Source organism: Taurulus bubalis (genome assembly GCF_910589615.1).
Source record: "Taurulus bubalis genome assembly, chromosome: 6".
NCBI lineage: Eukaryota > Metazoa > Chordata > Actinopteri > Perciformes > Cottidae > Taurulus > Taurulus bubalis.
Window position 1 is genome coordinate 17676690 of NC_136594.1, and position 21061 is coordinate 17697750.

The 21061-nt window shown below is 40.8% G+C and overlaps 3 protein-coding genes across 3 annotated transcripts; 1 reads left to right on the forward strand and 2 right to left on the reverse strand.

Annotated features, from left to right (window-relative positions):
• Positions 1-995: 995 nt before the first annotated feature.
• Positions 996-13255, reverse strand: wbp1lb (WW domain binding protein 1-like b; the record flags this gene model as incomplete). Its single annotated transcript, XM_079219568.1, has 4 exons — positions 996-1887; positions 3554-3715; positions 6821-6923; positions 13169-13255. 4 exons carry the CDS (start codon positions 13253-13255, stop codon positions 1064-1066), a joined length of 1176 nt encoding a protein of 391 aa, XP_079075694.1. The 3' UTR covers positions 996-1063.
• A 735-nt stretch (positions 13256-13990) lies between these two features.
• poll (polymerase (DNA directed), lambda) lies at positions 13991-18141 on the reverse strand. The gene is made up of 8 exons (XM_079219559.1): positions 18013-18141; positions 17561-17858; positions 17202-17307; positions 16712-17050; positions 16413-16586; positions 15837-15965; positions 14994-15162; positions 13991-14905 (listed from the first exon to the last, which is right to left on the reverse strand). The coding sequence occupies exons 1-8, from the start codon at positions 18125-18127 to the stop codon at positions 14544-14546; spliced, it is 1692 nt and encodes a 563-aa protein (XP_079075685.1). The 5' UTR covers positions 18128-18141; the 3' UTR covers positions 13991-14543.
• Positions 18142-18847: 706 nt separating this feature from the next.
• On the forward strand, positions 18848-21061 carry dpcd (deleted in primary ciliary dyskinesia homolog (mouse); the record flags this gene model as incomplete). The annotated part of the gene is made up of 6 exons (XM_079219576.1): positions 18848-18911; positions 19549-19629; positions 19736-19860; positions 20011-20144; positions 20308-20410; positions 20835-21061. 6 exons carry the CDS (start codon positions 18848-18850, stop codon positions 20937-20939), a joined length of 612 nt encoding a protein of 203 aa, XP_079075702.1. The 3' UTR covers positions 20940-21061.

A 21061-nucleotide genomic window follows, 5' to 3' on the forward strand; every position in this document is an offset into this window, starting at 1 on the left:
TTTTATTCTTTTCCTGTTTTTGGTACCTGCTTTCTTATGGTCTCTCAGTTTCACTGAAACTGATCATTGTTCGTCCAGTTCTGCATTTTTCTTGGGGAGGCACGTACTGCAAACATTTATTAAATCAATAAAAATGATAGTTTCCAAAGTGTCTCTACTGACAATCTACAGAGGTTTATTTGTTACAGATGTTGCAACAAAACCTACTAAAGACATCAAGTCATGTACTGCAATTTAAGACTGAATTAATGAACACATTGTTTTGTTAATTATTTGTATAAGTTTAAATCTTAATTTATAAAGATAAATACACTTTGTGCAAAATAGAAACGGCTCACAATAAGATCTGTAAATGCACTTATACTTCTCTATCACTAACGGGGCAGATAGAGAGCAACAAAAACAGATACAAGGCAGAGCGGTTTTTAATCGCTGAAAAAGCACTTAAGAATTATGAATCTAACGGGTTGTCCCACACAGTCTTGTTCTTGTGTCCCAGTACAGTACCAGTTTGCATAAGCACAGACTGTGGTAAATCCACATTGCACTCATCCAAAACTTTCCTGCAGTTTTTTTTTCACTACATAGTTCTAGAGAACAGCTCTGCAGAATTGTTGCAAGCACCCAGTGAGGAGAGCAGTGAACGTCCTGTCCTGTCCAGCTTCAGCTATAAAACCTTTCACTGTGCGTCAGTAGCTTCTGTTGCAAGAGAGGGACAACTGAAAGACTCTATGTGTGTGTGTGTGTGTGTGTCCCCCAATTGCCACAGGCTGTTAAAGGGCTTGGACTGCCCAAACATAACCCAAAATACACAGGTTAAGGCCACTGTTTCAGTGTGTGGAGGAGCAGGCTTTCTCAAACTTTGGATCTCAGTTATATTTTGTTTAGATTCCACTTCCTGCTCCCACACCTGCTTTGTCTACGATGCACACATTCATAAAATACTCACTCAGGAAGTATTTAGACATAGAACACTTGCTCAGATACAAAAGCACAGGCCTCCATGCTCTGTCTCAAGTGTTCTCTCCTTCCCTCTGTGACACGACTGTGCGTTGACTGCGTTTCAGCCCTGTGGCTCAGTGCTGGTACTGTGGTGCGGCCCCTCTTGCTCGTTGATGGTGTGGAGGAGGAGGCACACTGGAGGGTGGAGCGAGGCACTGCCTATCTGGTGAGCCGTCTGAGGAGGTCCTGACGACCCACGGGCGACCCGCCTATCCGGCCCGCCCAGCGCTGGCTCCTCCTCTACACCGAAGGAGGCTCTTTGGCCGCAGCTGTCGCAGAAGTCGCCCACCTCGTCCTCGTAATTTTCCTTGCTCCCCAGCAGGCTCTCTAGCTCCCTCAACTCCTTGCCTTCCTGGCCTGTCCCGTCAGCTCCATTAAAACCACTGCTCCCACGTGTGCTGCACACACACACCTCAATCCCAGAGTCTCCTGTGAATCGCCTCCTCCTTCCATTGGGGAGTCGATCTTTGTCCTCGGTAGAACCATCTGACAGGTCCTTCAGGAGTGGGTCCTTGCAGGAGTCGTTCCCACTTTCACTTCTTTTCTCCTGGCCGGTAAGCCCCTCCCTGTTGTTGAGCCCATCTGACAGCAGTATCATGCCTGACTCTTGTGCTGTCTGCATGGGCTTGTTGTCAGGTTTTGGCCTTAAGTCTAAGGTGAGGGGTTGTGGTTCCTCTATGCTGGGTCTGCAACACAGAGTGTCAGAGGCCGGTGGTCCTGGGGTGGACTGGAGGGTTGGACAGTGTCCCTCTTGCTGCTCATGAGCCAGCGGGCTAGAAGCCACTGAGGACGGGCCAGTGTGTAAGGCACTGTAGGGTGGGGGAGGAGTCTGAGGCCGGTTGACCACCTCTTCGTAGTCAGGCAGGAGGTAGTTGGGCAGAAACCCTGAAGGGAAAAAAAACATGTATTTGCAAATGCACAAAACATTTACATAACTAAATACATTTTAAAGGGCAAGCAAAACGTACATAGGTTAGTTTCCCCTTCAAATTAACACCGCCTGACCCCAACACATTTCAGTACGACCTCCCTGAACTTCGCAGACCACTAGTCAAACATTCCCAACGCAATAGGGGGAAAAATGTGACAAAACAAGCTAATTTCTGGGTAAATTCTGTGCTGAAGGCCAGTGCAGCACTGTGCGAGATAGTGTTGCAACACTGGCAAGGTACCAAGAGAGCAATGCAGGCCGTTTCCTAAAAACTGGGGCATGCAAACAGGGAAGATTCCGATGCTGTGTGAAACCAGGGATACATGTCAGTGCAAACAATACATTATATCCAAGGACCACTGCTTTGCTTGTCACTCGCATTAAATTCCTTAGTTTGATGTGACTAGAAAACTATTGATTAGAAATTCTTGAAAAAGAGGATTCCCGGGTCCAGCCCCAAGTTCTCTTGAGAAACAAGGAAGGAAGCTACTGGACTACATCGTCACCGCAACGTCAGACCTGACACAGGAGTACTGTTAGTCATACACTGCAGCTGGGAAACCTAGTAATGAGGCCAAGTAATACAAATGTATACAAACAGATGTAATGACTAAACAATGTATATACTGTGTGGGACATTCTGTTTGCTGGGTACCAAAAACTGCTTCCGCACACTAAAACTGTTTAGTTTTTTGTTTTTTGCAGATGATTAATGTGTGCAGTGTGACAATTCTTCCGCTCTAAGATGTTTGGGGGATATAGGAGAAGTACATCCCTTTAATAAACCAGACAGAACTATGAATACTTTCCATCAATTCCATCTATTCTGAGCAGGAGGCCTTATTTACTCACTCAAGCCGATTTGACAATGATAAGTGAACCTGCATGACCAAATAAAATGAAAGATGACACCCTGGTCAGTTTCTAATGAATTAAAATCAAAACTATCAAACATGTTAAGTTTTACTGATGGCATCCACACATGTATGTTCAGTGTATTACATTAACCTGTGTCTGTAATTACAACACTAGTTGGTGTGAATGGATGTTCACTAAGTAGAAGTAATCTACTTTAAGGCCATTTCTTTCTTTTTTTGCCACTTGGGGGCAGCTACAAACACAACATTAGCACTCATTTGGAGTGTTGTTTTCCGTCCACCTGACAAAGGTTAGTCAGATGTTCACTCTACTTTCAGCTCCAACTACTGAGACAAACATCTGTCTCGTTAGCTGCTAAAGGCTCCACTAAGTTCACTAGAACGTTTTGCTTGTTGCAGCTGACAACATAGCAGATGAAAGCAGTGAGACTCAACTAAAACATGAAAGTTGCGAGCCGAAAAACTAAACTCAACAAATGCAGCTGAAAAACGCTAAATAACTCCAAAGAGTTGCAGAGAACTGCAGTCGGGTGACGATTCTCGGTATCTGTGTCGTTAAGCAATCCTTTTTACACATTGGATCCATTGCTAATATGATAATGTTGATTCGTGAAGCTTGAAGTTCTCATATCCGTTCAAAGTAATTGTGTACACTTGTATGAAATGCATACAACCCAAGCAAAGTTCCACATCAGGTTGAGTCATCATGGTGTGTGTGTCTGAGTGGTACAGTATCTCTTACTGAAGTAGAAGGGCACAGAGGGGTAGTTGTGTGCTTCGCGATAAGCAATGAGGTTGATCTCGTGCTGCCGTTGCTGCTGCTGCAGCCGGTGCTTGGTGCGGCGATGGTGACACACACAGCAGCAGCTCAAAATGAAGATTATCGCCCATACCAACCAAAACCCTGAAGTGAGAGGAAGATCAACACTGTCATGTTGTGTTTACAATGGAACTTGACAACAAAACAGATAAGAAGTAAACATAGTGGTTAGCTTGATATTTTAAAATAAACTCACACGCTGATGAATAGCTTTAAACAGGTGAGACTGTGCTCTACGATATCCATAGTGTTTAACTGTACTAGCTGGTGGTGATGTAACTGCCAAGACAAACACTGCCGATCAAATCATCTTGTTTTAACATGGGGAAACATTTCCTATGATTCTATACTGTATGTATTAATTTATGAAATATCTGGTTTCAAATCAATTCAATCAAGTCTGTTCTTATCTCTACAACAAAGCTCTGACAGCCGTCTCACACGCTGATCTCTGGGTTGTCTGGTTTCTAATTTTTGGAGACATGAATGATAAAAATGTCAGAATGTAAAAATCTTGGAGTATTGTAGTAATAAAACACAATTAAAGACATCCCATTTGTAGATGCTCTGTGACAAAAACAACCTGGCACAACAAGACTGTTTAAGAACCTTTTCCTAAGACATGACATCCTTATTCTCTACAAAAGCATTTATTTTGGAACTGTATTATCTAGAATCCTGGCTAAACAGCAGCAAGGAGCAAAAACTGGCTTCAGTTTTTGTTTATTGTGTGTTTCAAATAAATTACATGCCACTACGTTGACACAACAAAATATGGGGACCTCACTTCAAGGACTACAGGGCAAGGCTGCCTGTTTCTCTGTAAAAATAGGAGTTTAAGCTATACTGTGTAGTACTCAGTGGGTACAGTGGATCTCTGCTGAGCGGGCACTGAGATATACCAACTCAGCCTTTTTTCAAAAAATTTCAGGATAAGAAAATCGGCCAATGTATCAGTCTAGTTCTTATTCCCATGTGGCTGGTACAGCAGTCACGCCCTGGACTACAAATACCCGTATACCTTCAGAAATAAATCAACATAACCCAAATAAGCCTACATTTTTAAACACAGACTAAGAGTATATATTTAGATATCTTACCAGTGTTAAACATAACATAACCTGCCTCAAAGGGCACAGATAATAACATAATAACATAACATACAGTAATAACAGTTCATACATTAGTCTATATGCCAAACAAGTTGGAATCTAGTGACAAAGAAAGTGACATTTTAGACACATGATTTGATCATACTCTGAAGGTAGAACAATACCTGGCCCCACAAATTACATGTTTTTTTGACATGCAGCAACATGCAGATGATTGTATCTGAGCATCATCTACACGTGATATGATCGACTGAAGAAAAATAGCTTAATTTCTCTCTGAGAACAGGCAAAGCTTCAATGCATTTGTCTGAAATGTCTTTTTCTATCGAACTTGTTGTCACGCTCATTTGGTGGATTAAAATCAAAATGTGAGTTATCATAACGCAACTAATCACATTAAATCATAGTGACTTGATCATTGAATCATTTGGGAAAAAAACAAGACGCAATTGAAGAGCCCATCGGCAAACAGTCTGACGATGGATGAGGTCTTATTCCATTGCTGCTTACATTGTCACACACTTTTCAAGAAAACTCTTCAAACACAAACCCAAAGAAAGATATTTAATACTGAATTTGTCCTTACAGTACATCACATCATGTTAACGTGTCAAAAATGTCAATAAGTTACAGCTAATACATGACATTCAACAAGTTAAGAGCTGTAGATTTGTTTCGTCAATGCAGGGAAAGGAAAGGAACCGGGACACTTCAAATCCCATACCAAATTTATTTTCTGTGTTTTTATATGGCCGACCACCACTCAACTATTTTATGGCAGTCCAGAGTATGGCTAAACTGCTCGTGTTTAAATTAAAGATAAGGCTTATTTTTACTAGTGTGTAATCATCCACTAATCTAGGAAGCATGTTTGCAGAGTTTCATGTGTGCGTCTGTGTAGTCTTTGTCTAATTCCAGCTCGTCATCTGATGTCCAGATGACCAGCTTGCAGCTCTGTAGCCCCAAACACAGCTGGATCTGAAAAAAAAAGACATATCAAATAACTTACAATTTGTTTAAAATGAAGGTGACATTATTTCAAACGCTGCTCATTTATGGGTCAATGTATTTTTCACCCACCTGTAAATCATACCACTCTGCTCGCTGGGAAGAATGACATCCTGCACATCATTTGAGCGTCTGATATCACCGTTCGGCCAACCAAGAAACTCTTCAAATGACTCTTGACGGGATATTTGAGTCCAACATTTTATCTGAGCTGGATCCAAACCGGGGCTGGTCATGTCGCACCACCAGGCCTTTCCATAGAATGCCCCTGAATCTCAGTTGTATGACTTTCTTTCATATTTAGTTACAGGGTTGCAAGTTTTCACACCCAGTATTTATTTTTGTATCTGTCATGCCACAGTTGTGATGCACATTGAACCTGGGTCTCGGCAGTCAACCTCCCCACCTTGAGGAGGCTTAATTAAACATGACACCTCTTACATGTTGCTCTGTATGGGCTACTTTGTTGAGAGGTATCACTGATCTCTGGCTGGATGTGTTTCACCTGATGCTGAAACAAAATGTAAACTTGGTGAGGATGGCTTTATGTCTGCTTTGTTGCACATCCTTCAATAAAAAGTGCCCGTACTTTAAGACTAAGAAGGTACTGATGAGCCTCAGGGGTTTTGTAGATTGTTCACCAATTCGTCATCGGTAGTTAAAGAATAAATGTAGTAGCTAAATCTGATACTGCACTTTTTCCGAGGAGGCCACTTGTTCAGATCGTCCTCCCTTCTCCCGATAGGAAAGGGTGGAGGTATGATGACATTATCAGTTGTGTTCCCACATTGTTCATTTTAAACTAGAATTACCGCGTTGCGGCTGTATGCCTCTGCCAAGCAGTCATGTTACAGTTTTAATCCCTGTCATCAGTTCAGTGCAAGCAGACCTCCGTGCCAAATTTGAATACATTTGATCAATGTGTTCCTGAGATATCGCATCCACGAGAATGGACGGATGTGAGGTCACAGTGACCTTGACCTTTGACCTCCAAAATCAAATCAGTTCATAAGCATAAAAAGCAACGGAGGAAGATTGTGGCATACCGCTAAATATAGCAGATACTTACACCAGAGCTCATAGTAGTAGCTGCAGCACTGAGAATTCCCGCAGCAGTGTCCAGACTCACAGCTGTAGCTCTGGTTGTTCACACCTTCACAGTGCAGTAGGCTCTGCAAGAGAGAAGCAGTGTCACTTTAAACAGGAAAGTATTATCAACATCTCAACTTAATAAAAACAAAACAAAAAAAACACTTGAGGCATCCGGTTACAGTATGCAGTGCCAATAAAAAAAATAACAGAGCCCCCCACCATGTTTCATGCTTGTTTTTTGACTCACACAGGGTGAAATTACGTTTGTTCTGTGTTTTACACTGATCGACAGGAACACTGTTTATTGCCAAAGTAAAACGAAATCTGTGAATTGATCAACATGAAGTCCAACTAGAAGGTAAAAAATAATTGGTCCGGGAATTGTTCACCATGTGTCAGCTGCTTTTAGGAGCTGCATAACAAGTTCAAATGAGATTGCCAGTGTGTAGAAAATTAGGGATTTTAGGTTAAATACAGCATCATTATAGAAGAGGACATTATGTAATTTCAGCCTCTGACCATTCAGCCCAGTCAGGGGATGAAAAATGAAATGGTTAACTAAGGCCATCCATTGTTTTTGGAGTGCTGCTATTCCTGTTCATGGAGCTATTGACACTTAAAAGAGGGAGCACTCGAATCCCTCGGAAGCTTTGCAGCCGATGTCCCTAGAGATGAATTATGAACTTTTGGAATATTTTGTTATTCATAGCTTTAGTTGTTTATTCTGAACTTGACCGTTTAATTAATTCTTTTTGGTTTCAGCAATTTTTCGACTCATTGTAGGCCTCTCAATTTTAGATCAATATATTTCAATCTAGCTTTATTTAATTTCAATCATTTTATTTCATGGTCGACTACTAGAGCTTTTGTTGATCCTTATCACACACAACTAAAGTGGTTTAGTGTTGCTAACACTGCTAATACATCTTGTGAAACTAAATTGTTCCAATGGAACAACATGTCTTCTGTGTAAAAGTAATTTTTCTAATCTAAATTGTTCTGGAGAGTTCATTGTGTACTTGGTTATTCAGTTTACTGAGAAATGTACTGTGTCCCAGTTTCATAAACAACTAGCGATTTCTAAATGGAGTTTTAAGTAGTGTAGTGTCCACACTGGAAAAATGACAGGGTAAGTAAATAAGAAAGTCAGTACGCATACGTCAAGATAGAGAGTGATGTTGATTTACACCAGTTTAATCTTTCGTGGGATTCTAAAGTCATGATGATCTAAATGTCTGATAGAACTGGTGTTCAAAGTATAAAAGTATGTTGATTTCTTATTTACTTACTACAAAAAATGCATAAAGATTAGCATATATGATTGCATTTTTTGTACATGCATAGCACTGATCTTTGTTTTAGAATAATGATGATAACACTGCAGATATCTTGTAGCCAACATGTATACTTAGCTCTGGAGTAAACAAGACCTCACCACTTGGGCTGGTAAGCTGCTTGAATTTCATCAGTGTTTAAGGCCATATCAAGTACAACTTTCTGAATTGTAAGCCAACACAAAACCAGTCAGTGTGTTATTACCGCAGATATAATACATAATTTATATTTTAGGTTTAGCTGAGGCCTAATCAGAAGTGTAAACTATCAGAAGGTGTTTGACTAAAAAGGCATCAATTAAATCATCATTTGTCTCCACTCCAACAATCTGTACCACGTTTTAGCTGTAAATATAACAAACTAGCGGTTTTCCCTGATCAAAAGCTAACCTCACTAATAGTATCCCACAAAATATTTAGTTGTGAAAGGACATGGGCGAGACGATAATCTGAACAGATAGATCTGCATACTGCCAAAAGACAAGGGAGCACTGTAATCTAAATCCTTTCAAGAGAACGGTCTGTGGGTTTTTCCAGAAAGATCCCTGAAATGCTTTCTTCTAGATTAGTTTAATGATTAGCTAGCCAAAATTCTCGAGGGATAGTTTAGATTACCAGTGCAGGTCTCAGATCGAGAGGCATCATGATCCAGGGTCCCAAAATCCCAGAAACGTCCTTCAAAACTCACGGGTCATTATCCCACAAAAGAAGTCAAACAGCTCTCAAACATACTCTCACTCTCTCTCTCCCTGCCTCCTTCTCTCCCTCTGCCTCCCCCTCTCTCTGTACACACACACACACACACACACACACACACACACACACACACACACACACACACACACACACAGTGGACAAGGATTGCTCTACGGAAATTTCCAAGCAGCAGTGGAGGGCGAGTTCTTAGCTGGGCCGCTGCGTGATAATAAGGCGCACAAAGCGGTGAGAGGTGTGTGATAAGTGTGAGGCCCGGAGAGAACGGCAAGAAACGCACTGAGGAAGCCAGACAGAGCAGTTACACAGGAATGATTCGTCACGCACCAGATCAGCACAAACTAAATTGCTGACATTAAATGTGGCCACCACCTCAAACAGGATAGTCTTTTCTGAACAGCTGTTTCAACCTCATCAACATGACATCAAAATTTAAAAAAACATCGCCACAACATAGAGGGATTTAATTGACTGTGTAATAAACAAATGATATTCTGTTCCTCCACTTTGTCTCCGATAACTTCAGCTGTTTTCCTCGACTCACCAACTATTCTCCACCATATGCTCTCCACTTGGCAGGCTGGGCCCTTTTTGCAATTCAATACAGATTAGCATCTACTTTGTTTGGGTCCTCAGCCTTTGCTGCATAAAGATAGCAGCATGAAAGGGGTCCAGGTTTTGTTGACAAAGTGCTCCATCTACACTTTAACATACATCACTCACAAAATAGCTTGTGTGGAAGGAAAAATGAGGTGATAGGATGTCAATCAAACAGCTGACCCTGAAAAAACGTAGGTCATCTGAGACCGTCCTGTAAAACAGACACACACTAGACACACTAGATTCCTCTGTCTCCCATCCAAAATGGCAACAAAGAAACAATCCACCTCTCTCATGCTATACTACCAGATTAACGGGGGATTTGGTTACCTCTCAAAAATGATTGCTCCGTTAGAAAATAATCAAGACATATAATGAGAAGCTGTTGAAATACAGTTCAAAAATCGCCTGGTGACTATCAAATACTGTCACTGGAGATAAGTGGCCACGGTTCTTAGTTCATTTTGACAGTTAAAGTTGATCCACTTAGCACAGGACTGCAGGCCTGTAGCTGATGCACGTAAAGACCTCGCTGACCCCTTATTTATTATTGTGTTCTGCAACAAAGAAAGGTGCTCTTTCATGGTCATCAAGGTTATGCGAAACAAAACACTGCCGACGGGTTTCTAGCAACCGTCAACGCCATACATTCCTCCAAAGAACGTCTTTCACATTACAACCGCTGAGGAGGTCAGTTCAACAAACACAAGTTGCCTCATTTTACCTAAAAGTTAGAACATACTGTTGAACTTTTGTTAGCATTTTTAGAGACAAGACTGGGACAAAGTCTCACTAAATAAGTGACTAGAATCAAACTTTGGCACAGAACTGTTGGTGCTGTGAGTTAAAGCCCATATTATTGCAGTCCTGAAGCCACTTCATGCAGGTCAGGGTCAAGCAGAACATTCACAGTGGACCTCTGAGCTATAACTGGCAGGATAGCCATTACTTAAATTTCACAAAGATGTTTTTTTTGTCATTAATGTATTATTAACTTTGAGAATGTTGATGCCATAACGATGCTGGTCCTCTGAGAAGGTTTATGTGATTAAAAGGAGACTTTTACAACTTTTTAAAGACTTTATGAGTGGTTTTATATAAAAGCACAAATGTAGAAACATTTCATTTAAAAATAGATTAAGAAATGAGACAGAAGAATACAATATTTATGTGTTTAATATGTGTCTTTGTGTGTGTGGTGGAGGGTCCCTGTCTTTTATCACTGTAGTAGTTAACTCAGCTTTACAAGCTCTTTGTCAAAGTATCGCTAAAAAGACAAATAACAGGCAATGTTTGTTTCTTAAAAGGTGCGATAAACAGTTATGTAAAGAGACAACAGCACTGTCACATGTTTTGACAGATCAAGAACTAAAACAATACAGGTCTTGTGGATATGAAGCTACAGACTTTCACTCTCACAAAAAAAATGTTTTGGAGAATGAATGAGACTAAAATAGTAGACTGACTGTATAATGAAGTGGTTCATTTATGCTGTAAACGGTTGACGAGAACAGAGCTAATGAAGACTGTTAATCATAATGTCTGACAGATGCAAGTGATTACTGGTTACACAGATACAATATAGCTGACTCTGTATTGCGTGAAATCTTAGAGGGGTGAATGCAGATAGCAGATATAGCTCAGGGGCGGGTGATGTAACTATCGTCTCCTGTAGCCGAGGACCATCAGCCTTACATGCAACAACAAATGACATATTTCTGTTCTGTTTCATAAAGTAATGACAACTAACTGCCTGCAAATATGTGTTTCATAACTCTATGATTTATGCTCACATGCGCACTGATAAATAGCAGATACAGACCCTGCATGTGATGCCGCATGTGTTAACAATTGCAACAGAATTGTTTTTAACCCACAAAGTAGAAACCAGATTTCATCCAAAAGTTTGTGCCTCGATGTCTCAGCAGGACATTTGGACAGCAGAGGAACTTAAACCATCAGCACTTATGTAAACCATCAGAGATATTTTAGCACATAAATACGGGTATTAACTGATAACTGTTTCCCCCTACTTTCTCACAACAAATAGCTCACATTCACAATAATGGCAACACAACACTGCAAGTTTCTAGGTCTGTCGCATATCAAACAAAGCTATGCATTTGTACTTTGTCCAGGGATAGAGATGCCAATGAAGTCCTAAAGCTACATTATCATAAAAATCTGTTTAGTATAGCACATGAAAAAGGAGTTCTGACGCATCCTTGAGTCTGTAATCAGCAAAAATGCAGATGCACGAATGCAGAATGCTGTTGCTGCATCTCTTTACACGTGCTACTGTAAATGACATGCTAGATATAACATAATGCAAAATCTGCTGCTCTTCAAAATACAGTTACAGATTAGACTATGTAGTTTGCACTTTTGTGGTTTCATACTCATCATGTTCTTAAACAAACCTACACGGCTCAATTTGAGTGCTCCTCAATGCACATGACCAAGAATGATTGCTGACTAAATATACTTATGTTATTTGTTGATCAGGAACAGAACTGGGTCCTGACTAATTACATCAATCCACCCACTCAAATTACACATGCAAAGATGAAGTCATGAGAAACATAACAGCATGTATCTAAAACATGCTGTAACAGAAGCGTAAAACTGCTGAGATTGAGAAAGAAACAGTATCCCTCTTGGCAGGTGCAATTATTTTTGAGAAAGGATAGTTATTTAAAGCTCACTTCTAACTTCTATCTCCTCAGGATTGCAATGTGGATTCGCTCAAACTGAAACAGTGAATTGAACAGTTACTTGTGGAGTCTTGACTGTAAATGTAAAAACTATCATCCAGTCAATTCAGAAGTAAAAATTGTTCTTTGATCTCCAAAAAAAAATCCTCATGAATGTTATTACATTCACATTAACATGCCTATCCTATCTGCATGCAGAGGTGAACATCTGTGTGAATTGTACAAATAACAGAAGAAAGTCTGTCCTTCAATTTCTGCACTACATATTACACATCAACACATTGTAATACAGTAATACATATCTTAAAACATGTTCCTTTTCATAAAGAACCAAACTGCCAAGTGACCTGATGACAGGGTAATTTAATTAGTGTCAAATACAACAATAAAACTGTCAACACACTGACAATAACATCGAACATCTTGGCACTGGATAGCTATTACGCTCATGAACTAACATAACTGTTTTCTGTTTTACTGGCAAAGTTGAATGCAAGACCCCTGTACCAATAATTAAATTTAACTTTACTTCTTCAGACACATGAGTCCATATACAAATATATATGTATATTATCATTAGTATTGGTGTGGCTGTATTCATACCTGAATAACCGCTTTGGGTGTTTATGCAACTCGCTTGAGGCTCAAATGTCACCCCTTCACCATAAACACAAGAGAGCAGAGGCCCGACTGACTTCAGCTAGGGACGGGAGCTAACGCAGCTAGCCACCGAGCTCAGCAGGCATGCTAGCATCCCTCTTGACAGCCCGGTACAAGTTAAAGTGAGCCGGCATCAAACCATGACAGGTAACTTATAAGTTGCTGCAATAACGGCGGGGCTTGGTGTTTAATACGCCAGTAAGTGTATAGTTTGCTCAATTATCCGGGTAACTAGCTAGCTAACAGTCTGCGAGAGACAGAGAGAGCGAGAGACTTGTTTTTGACTGCTCAACCTCAGCTTACCTTGTCTGCTGCGGGCTCGGTGGGGGTGACGGGGCCGACAGCGTGCAAAAACAATCCCATTGTCATAGTCGAGCACACGCCTCTCATTCCTCCAGGAAAAAAGCTTCAGCTTCGGCGAAAAACATACGCATGAGAACACTGTGGTTCCCAAACGGTGTCCGATTCTCCGCAACTATTTCGCGGCCCCTGTCGCGCCGAGAGGCCGCTGTATGCGCCGCCTCTTCTGCGCACTGGACATGTCCAACAAGTCGTGGGTGCTGCTGGCGCCACTGGCTGCTTGTTGGTGTGGTGCCACTGGCTGATACAGCTGTTACACAAGCCGTTGCTCCGGCACGGGCACCCTGCCTTGGTCTGCTGGGTGTGGCGTGGTCACTTCGACCCGATTCATGTGCGCAACGTGATGGGCGTTTCGTTGCGTGCATCGCCACTGGTTTCGCGGACTGACCCGCGATTGGACGGCCCGGCCAGCTGGGAGGAGATGGACCAATCACCGAGCGGTGCGTCTCTGGTGCATGGCCTTGTTGTCTTCCTGGGTTCCCCTCCTCGAGGTTATAAAGGCACATGTTCAAAAGAGCGTCGTCTCTTTCCTCGTGACCTATTAACACGGTGATCCACCCTTACGAGACCGTATTCAATATGAAATGTGATCAAAGTGAATGGGGAGAAGTTCTACATTGTACCAAAGTGCTGTCAAGTTATGTCGTATGTCACAAGTCTAAAGGTTTGCAGTTTATACTGCAAATATAACAGCCTTCTCATTTTCAGACTGAGACTAAAAAGTAAACTGTGATCGAAAAAAAAAGACCAAAACATAGTAAGAGATCTGATATAACCCTTTAAATGTTTTATTATCATTAGTCATCTTTCATAAAATATACAGGTTTCGGCATCTTCTATATTAAAATGTCTTTAAAAAGCCCAGTTCACTCAACTTGCAATAATATATTTTTTCCATTTTCATATGGTTAGTTTTTCAACAATCTTCTTGGTTACTCGCCCTAATCCGGCGACCTTCTGCTGAGGATACCTTTCCTACCAAATTCAAATAAAAAATGTTAAAGGCTTTAAATCCTACAAATAAAATAAATTAATTGTATTATATCGGGGTAGCTGCAGGAGTTTGAGGAGTGGACATCTCAAAATCTTGGCACATACAACCTAAACAATATGGGAGGATTTAGGGATAAGTGAGAAAATAAGTTGATTTGCATTTGAGTGAACCCATCCATTTAATGTGTAGAATAAAATCAGCATTCAAGTAAAATATGGCTCCTGCATGATCTGTGGAGCAGTAAAACATCCATAAAATTGAGCATTATAAAAGTTTGAGCATAATTGCAGTTTGCATGATTGGTGTTTGGTGATTGGCAAATGCTCACCAGTCCCTTTCATGAGGTTGTCTGTATGGTATGCCTACAAGACTAAAAACATCCTTTTCTGTCGGTGTAGCAAATGGAGTGCCAGTATACACCTTCAAGTTACCCTGACGCACCACATCTTTATTCAACGAGTGCTCCGATAAGCTCATTTTTTTTGTCTTTGCCAGCGCTCTCATTGAGCGGTTAAAGTGTGCCGATCCGGTGAAATACATGAGAGCACAGGCAAGCTCATTGTAGGGCACCACAATGACGTCCAGCCTGCGATGCCGGTGACCAGGTCCTGGCAAACGGCACACACCCATGTATTTCTTCTGGTCACCATTCTCCTCGTGGCTCACCAGATCATCTGTCAAAAACCCTGAGAAATAAACCATTGGGATTTTTGTAAGTTTCTCTTCAGGAAAACAAAAGTAAGAATGAGACCTGCTAAAGAAGAGGACGCTTACCACTGTCATGGAGGTTCTGTAACAATTTACTGAACACCCCCTTGTGGGACTTGCCATCAGGATGAGATACAAGTACGTCAACATCTCCACATGTGGCCTTTCCCCGACGATAGGAGCCACATGCCATCGCCACCAGGCCTGGGTCTACGGCATGGGCAGCCTCCTTCAGCTACACATACACCCCCCCCAAAAAAAAGATATAAAATACAAGCTATCATCTATCCTCGAGCGATGGAGCTTTTTTAAATCTTTGACTTCTCCATAATAGAAAAGCAGTGTTTACTTTGTAGGTTTTCTTGTCTTTACAGTGCCACTGGCAAACAAGTAAGCTTGTACCCATTTCCAGTCAAATCCTGGGAGGAAAGCTTTCTAAAGCATCACTTACTTACTTTGACAAGCCTGAGAGAGTACACATGCTTTAGTCATCTATCTAACGTGCACTTTCTATCTGGCAGCTTTGAAGGAAAAAGAAAATCTAGGTAATACAATATGAAAACAACTAGCGTTGTACTCAGCGCTCTGGAGTGAACAGGTATCTGGCTAACTTAAGATGCAGCTACTTTTTTAAGGTTTCAAGAGTTAGTTTTCCCCTCTGGGATACTCCACTTTGAGAGACCATAGTCTGGTTTCACCATTATCAAGCAGTCAAGGAAAGTTGACACAAACGTTTTCCTTCTTCAAGCCTTCTGCTTCCAAATGACTGAGGGTTAAAACGGGAGACTCTTTTTCAGAGATATCTACCTTTATGTGCTTGAATAAACATATTGAGTGTTAATGCAAACATATTTTCATTGCATCACAAAGTGATATATGTAGATGTTGCCACAAATTAAAATGCATTACCACTTTCTCTATGGCTCCGGCTTCTTCTCTGGGCATGCGGTCTAAAAAGTCATCGTAGTGCTTGAGTCCTATTTTCTGAGTGTTACTCAGGTGGGCTTTTGTGCGGATGTCCTCCAATGTGCGAAAGCCCTGAAAGACAAATAACATTTAAAAGAAATCTATAAAGAATAAAGTATGTTGTATATTAGACCTTTGCCTCCTGTGTCCTTCTTGCCTTAGTTATCAACTTAATCAAGATCAAATTGTATAGCACACAGCTTCAAGGGACATTTTTACCGCAAAACAAGGTCGCTCCCAATAAGATAATATTGATACCAAAGAGGCCTGACCAATGTATTAGTCATGTTATAATACAGTGCTAACAATTCAGTTAGTTTAAGAGCGTATCTCGTCACAGTATTGAAGTGCAAACTACATATTAAATTCAAGAATATGCCTGTGGTCTCTCTCTCTCTCTCTCTCTCTCTCTCTCTCTCTCTCTCTCTCTCTCTCTCTCTCTCTCTCTCTCGCTCTCTCTCGCTCTCTCTCGCTCTCTCGCTCTCTCTCGCTCTCTCTCTCTCTCTCTCTCTCTCTCACCTGTTGGTACCACAGCTGTGCAGTTTTAGTTCCTGCACCCCAGATGTTAGTAAAAAGCTCCAATACTGGCACTGCCTCCCCGAGGTGGTCGAGCTTCCGCAAGTGACCGCTCTCCATGATCTCATCAATTTTGTCGGCCATGCGTTTACCAATTCCTGGGATCTGGCAAGCCTCCTGAAACAAATAAAAACAATTTCAGATGAAAAAGTATTCCTGTATTGTTTAAAAAAAAATCCAATAAAAAGTACTCGCTACAGTATATCCAACAACTATACACATTAGCTTCTGCATTAGGTCACCTGATATGATGTAATAGGCTTGTGGTAACTCTTCAGTGCGTTGACAGCCTTGGAATATCCCAGCGCCCGCCACCTGTCCCCCTGATGTGTGTAGGCCTTGGCCAGCACTTCTAGTTTGTCTGTGATGTGTTTGTTGAAGTTATTCATTTTGGACTGAGAGGACTGGGCACAGACCCACTTCCCTGAGACCATCTTCTGAGCAGCAGAGTCTGGACTGGGGTCTAGGCTCGGGCCAGGAGTCTCCTCTTTGGGGTGCTGGCCAGTGATGAGAGCTTCCAGGTCACTTTGTGAGACCCCATCTTCTTCACCTCGCACTTCCTCTTTAGTGTCTGGAAATGTCTGAAAGTAACATGTAATGTTAAACTATAAAACACAAAGATTGTAGTTTTTATGTGTTCAAGGTCAAGCTTTTGTCTCTTATGTAGAAAATGATTACCGACGGAAAGACTGCAAAATATGTCAAACCTGTACACATGACTTGGAAACCTACCATGTCTAAGGTCTTCTCTTGCTTGGTCTGATCCAACAATGGCTCTGCAATAGTTTCGTCAGCGGGCTTGACATTCTGCAGCTCTTCTTTAATATGTTCAGATTCTCTAAAGAGGGAGGACATCAAAAGATGTTATAAAACTGATGACTCATCAACTCATCAACATATACTGTATATGTTGTCTCCATGTCAACCCGCTTTTGTAAATACTTCAATTTTAAGTGGTAAATGTGACGATACACATTCACCGCGGCACGCTTTGTGTTGACAAGCTCAAGTCTGTGTGTTTGATAAACCAGAATCATCATGAGTTACAGGTACAAGTTAGCATTCTCAAACAGTACTATTAGGTCATTAACCTCTTGGGTAAAAGAAGGCTGTAGTCGTCGACATCCAGCAGTTGTTTCTCGCTGATGCACAAGCTCAACCAAATGCATTTCACTAGTTGGACTCCAGGGGGCATACAATCCACTTTTAGTAAGCGCAGTGCCCTTTCCCTGTTCATGTTGTCATCCACAACAACATGAGTCACACTGGCACACAGTGAACTCTCAGTCTGTCCTCCATTCTGCCGAATTTGTCTTTGAAAGATCTGGCATCTGGCATTTCCTATTCCAGCAGGCAGGATGTACACTGTGACACCATCAAAAGTGTTTCCTGGGACAGAAGAGAAGAACATGTTACAATAAGAACATATGTTGAATTCTCACACTCACTCACTCACTCACTCACACACACACACACACACACACACACACACACACACACACACACACACACACACACACACACACACACACACACACACAACCTGTGGTATCAAATTCTTCAGGTTTCTTCTTTACTGGGGGTGCATCCTTTCCTTGTAAAACTCTAGCTCGCTTGACTTTGGGAAAGGCTTTCATAATCCCGTAACGATGCTCCATCTTGTTTCATGAAGAGGGCGCCAGTGGCCTGTGACATAGAGAGCATAATTTATTTACTATTACTATAATTATTTTACAAATAACTTTGTAAAAGCTTGTTATACTTCGTCGTAGTTTTCAAAAGTTACCATTTGACAGTAGCGATATTACACTATAAACAGGTCTTGCATTTGAAATGTTAACTATTAAAAGCATGAGAGTATTATCATCTAACTCTTAACTCAAGTACCAACAGTAAAAGGCTCGGCTCGTACTCAGAGCAGACATACAGTTAGCTGACACACCAGTCTATCTGTAATATCGCAGTAACTTGTTAGCGTTAGCTAACTTCCCTTAGCCTGTGCTAACGTGCTAAACAGCAAACAGTCAGTATGCTTACTTTATTTATATTACGTATTTATATGATTCGATTAATTCGATTGTTGTGTGTTGCTCTTACCCCAGTCCAGATGAAACCATACAAACCGGAACAGAACGCTGAATTCAATGTTTTACTTCCGGGTCAATTGGGTTTAAAGTAGTAACAAATGTGTCTAAATTATACCCCAAAATCTACATATTAAACTTGTTTATAAATCGTGGTTATTGTAGTAACTTTTATGATTTCATGGTTTGATTAATTCTATAATTTTGTTCTATATATATTGTGTGTTAACTTCGGTTGCTGTGGTTACGATTTGAGTGGAAGTGGCCCTGTGCAACACAAACATCTTCAGGAACATGGCTGTGCAGAGCTGGGTTGATATCCTAAAATCATCTAAGAAAACAGCTTTAATACACGATGGTGAGTAGCTTCCGAAGAAGAACAGCAAGTTATTAAAATAGCGTTGGAAACATGTACAGCCTTTGTGTCGTTTTACCTGAAGTTAGTAATGTTCATTTACTCAGACCGCTAGCTTTACAGCTAACATTAATCTCACGAGGCTACAAGCAGGTGGCACAACTACACATCCTATGTTAACATAAATAGACGGCGAAACAAACTATAAAATACGTTTTGATAATGTGTCAACAGCCTGTCGAGAGTGTAATATACTATCTTAAAAGGTTGCAACTAAAAGAGAGGTTAGTTAACTCCCTATGTGACTCTTTGGGTGTCTTCACAGACTAGTTAAGCATCTCATGTAAGCATCTATCTAATTGTGAGATCTCTCTAATCAACGAATCGGGTCTACCTGCCTCAAACAGCCCTTTATCCATCTATGCTGGTTTCCATTTACAGCAACTACAGCAGTTTTCATTTGACCAAAACTGCATTAATATTGTAGTTTGTTAAATGAAAGACATATTTAATATATTGATTACTATTCTAAGAAGGGGTCACATGCCTATGATAGTAGCATCACATTTGCAATTACAATATCATATGCTGTTGTTGGTTTTTGTTTGTATGAAAAACTATTTTCAAATTCCACATCCAGATAAAAGGAAGATCCACTTCCTCTTCACAGATGGAAAAGAAATGACAGAGGAGTATGACTTAAAAACAGATGAGCTCATTGGTAAGTAACAGGTCTTGAGTGTCACACAGTTACGTGTAGTTGCTGGTGTTCAGAATTTTAGGGGCATACGTTTATGTATCTTAGAAAATTGTTTTGTACTTTTCAGTACGAAAGTGGCGTCATAAAAGCACACTTGGAGCTCAAGGACAATGGCAGATAGAAGTTGGGGAGCCACTTGCAGGCCCTGTCACTTCTTCGGATTCGGAGGTGATCAAGGAGAACTACTCCAATGTGGGTTTTCTTTTATGGTTTCTATAACTTTAGAAGTGTAGTTGATTAATTAATACATTTTATAATGGGAATCTTTGTTTGTTTTAGTTTACTTAGAAAACACTAATGCCAGGTGTGTTAAATGGATTTGAATGTTCCTTGTTTCCACAGCCTGTGTTCTTGCGTAAAGACACAAAGACCAGCTTTCAGTGGAGAGTTCGCAACCTTCCCTACCCCAAAGATGTCTTCAGTGTTTTGGTGGAGCCATCTGACAGAAGCATCATTATAAAAACCTCAAACAAAAAGTAAATATGCATGAAAACACTGGGGTTTCTTTTCCATCTTTTCATTCCTTTTGCAAACTTGTTGAATGTAATCCTTTTGTCCTCCCTATAGATGGCACTGTTTACAATACATTTGTCTATACTGTCGTGATAACCCTATGACACCCTTTCCATGTCCTCCCAGGTATTATAAGAAGTTCAGTATTACTGATTTAGATCGCAGTCAGCTGCCATTGGACAACTCCGCCCTCAGCCTCACTCACGCCAACAACACTTTAATTGTCAGCGTAAGTCCTACGACAACAAATTGATCTATACCACTAATGTTATGTTGCCCAATGCTTTAATATAAAGATCCAAGCATTATAGTTTGATTTTTAGATTTGTATTCAAACCTAACATGTTGAGTGCAAGCAGTATGACCTCAGCAATCCAAATAGTTGCAAAAGTATCTGGGAACAAACTATTAAAGCATTTCATGCAAATCATTTTAGTCATCGTTTAGTTTTTTATATTATTTTATACTCAAGCTATACCTTTGTGCACCTGTCACTCAGTCCTAATACTTTTAATGCCAACAACAATTGCTCTGTTTGTGATAATTTATTTATATACTGCATGCTCTTTTCAACATGATTACCATGAGGAATTTGTAGGAGGGAGACGGGGAGAATGTTGAAGTAATTATTTGTCTTCTCTCTTCTCTCTCAGTACAAGAAACCCAAAGAGATCTTAACCCTTGAACAGGAGCTACTGAAGGAGCTGAAGAAACTGAAGGGGACCGGCGAAGGGGATGTTGACTGCAAAACTCAGTGAATTCGGCGTTGTATTTAAACAGTGCCTTTTCAATGGTTTATAGCGTCTAATTTACATTTGTCCTGACATTTATATTTGATACAGACATATTCAGTGAAATATATTGCCTATGTTTTTTTAAG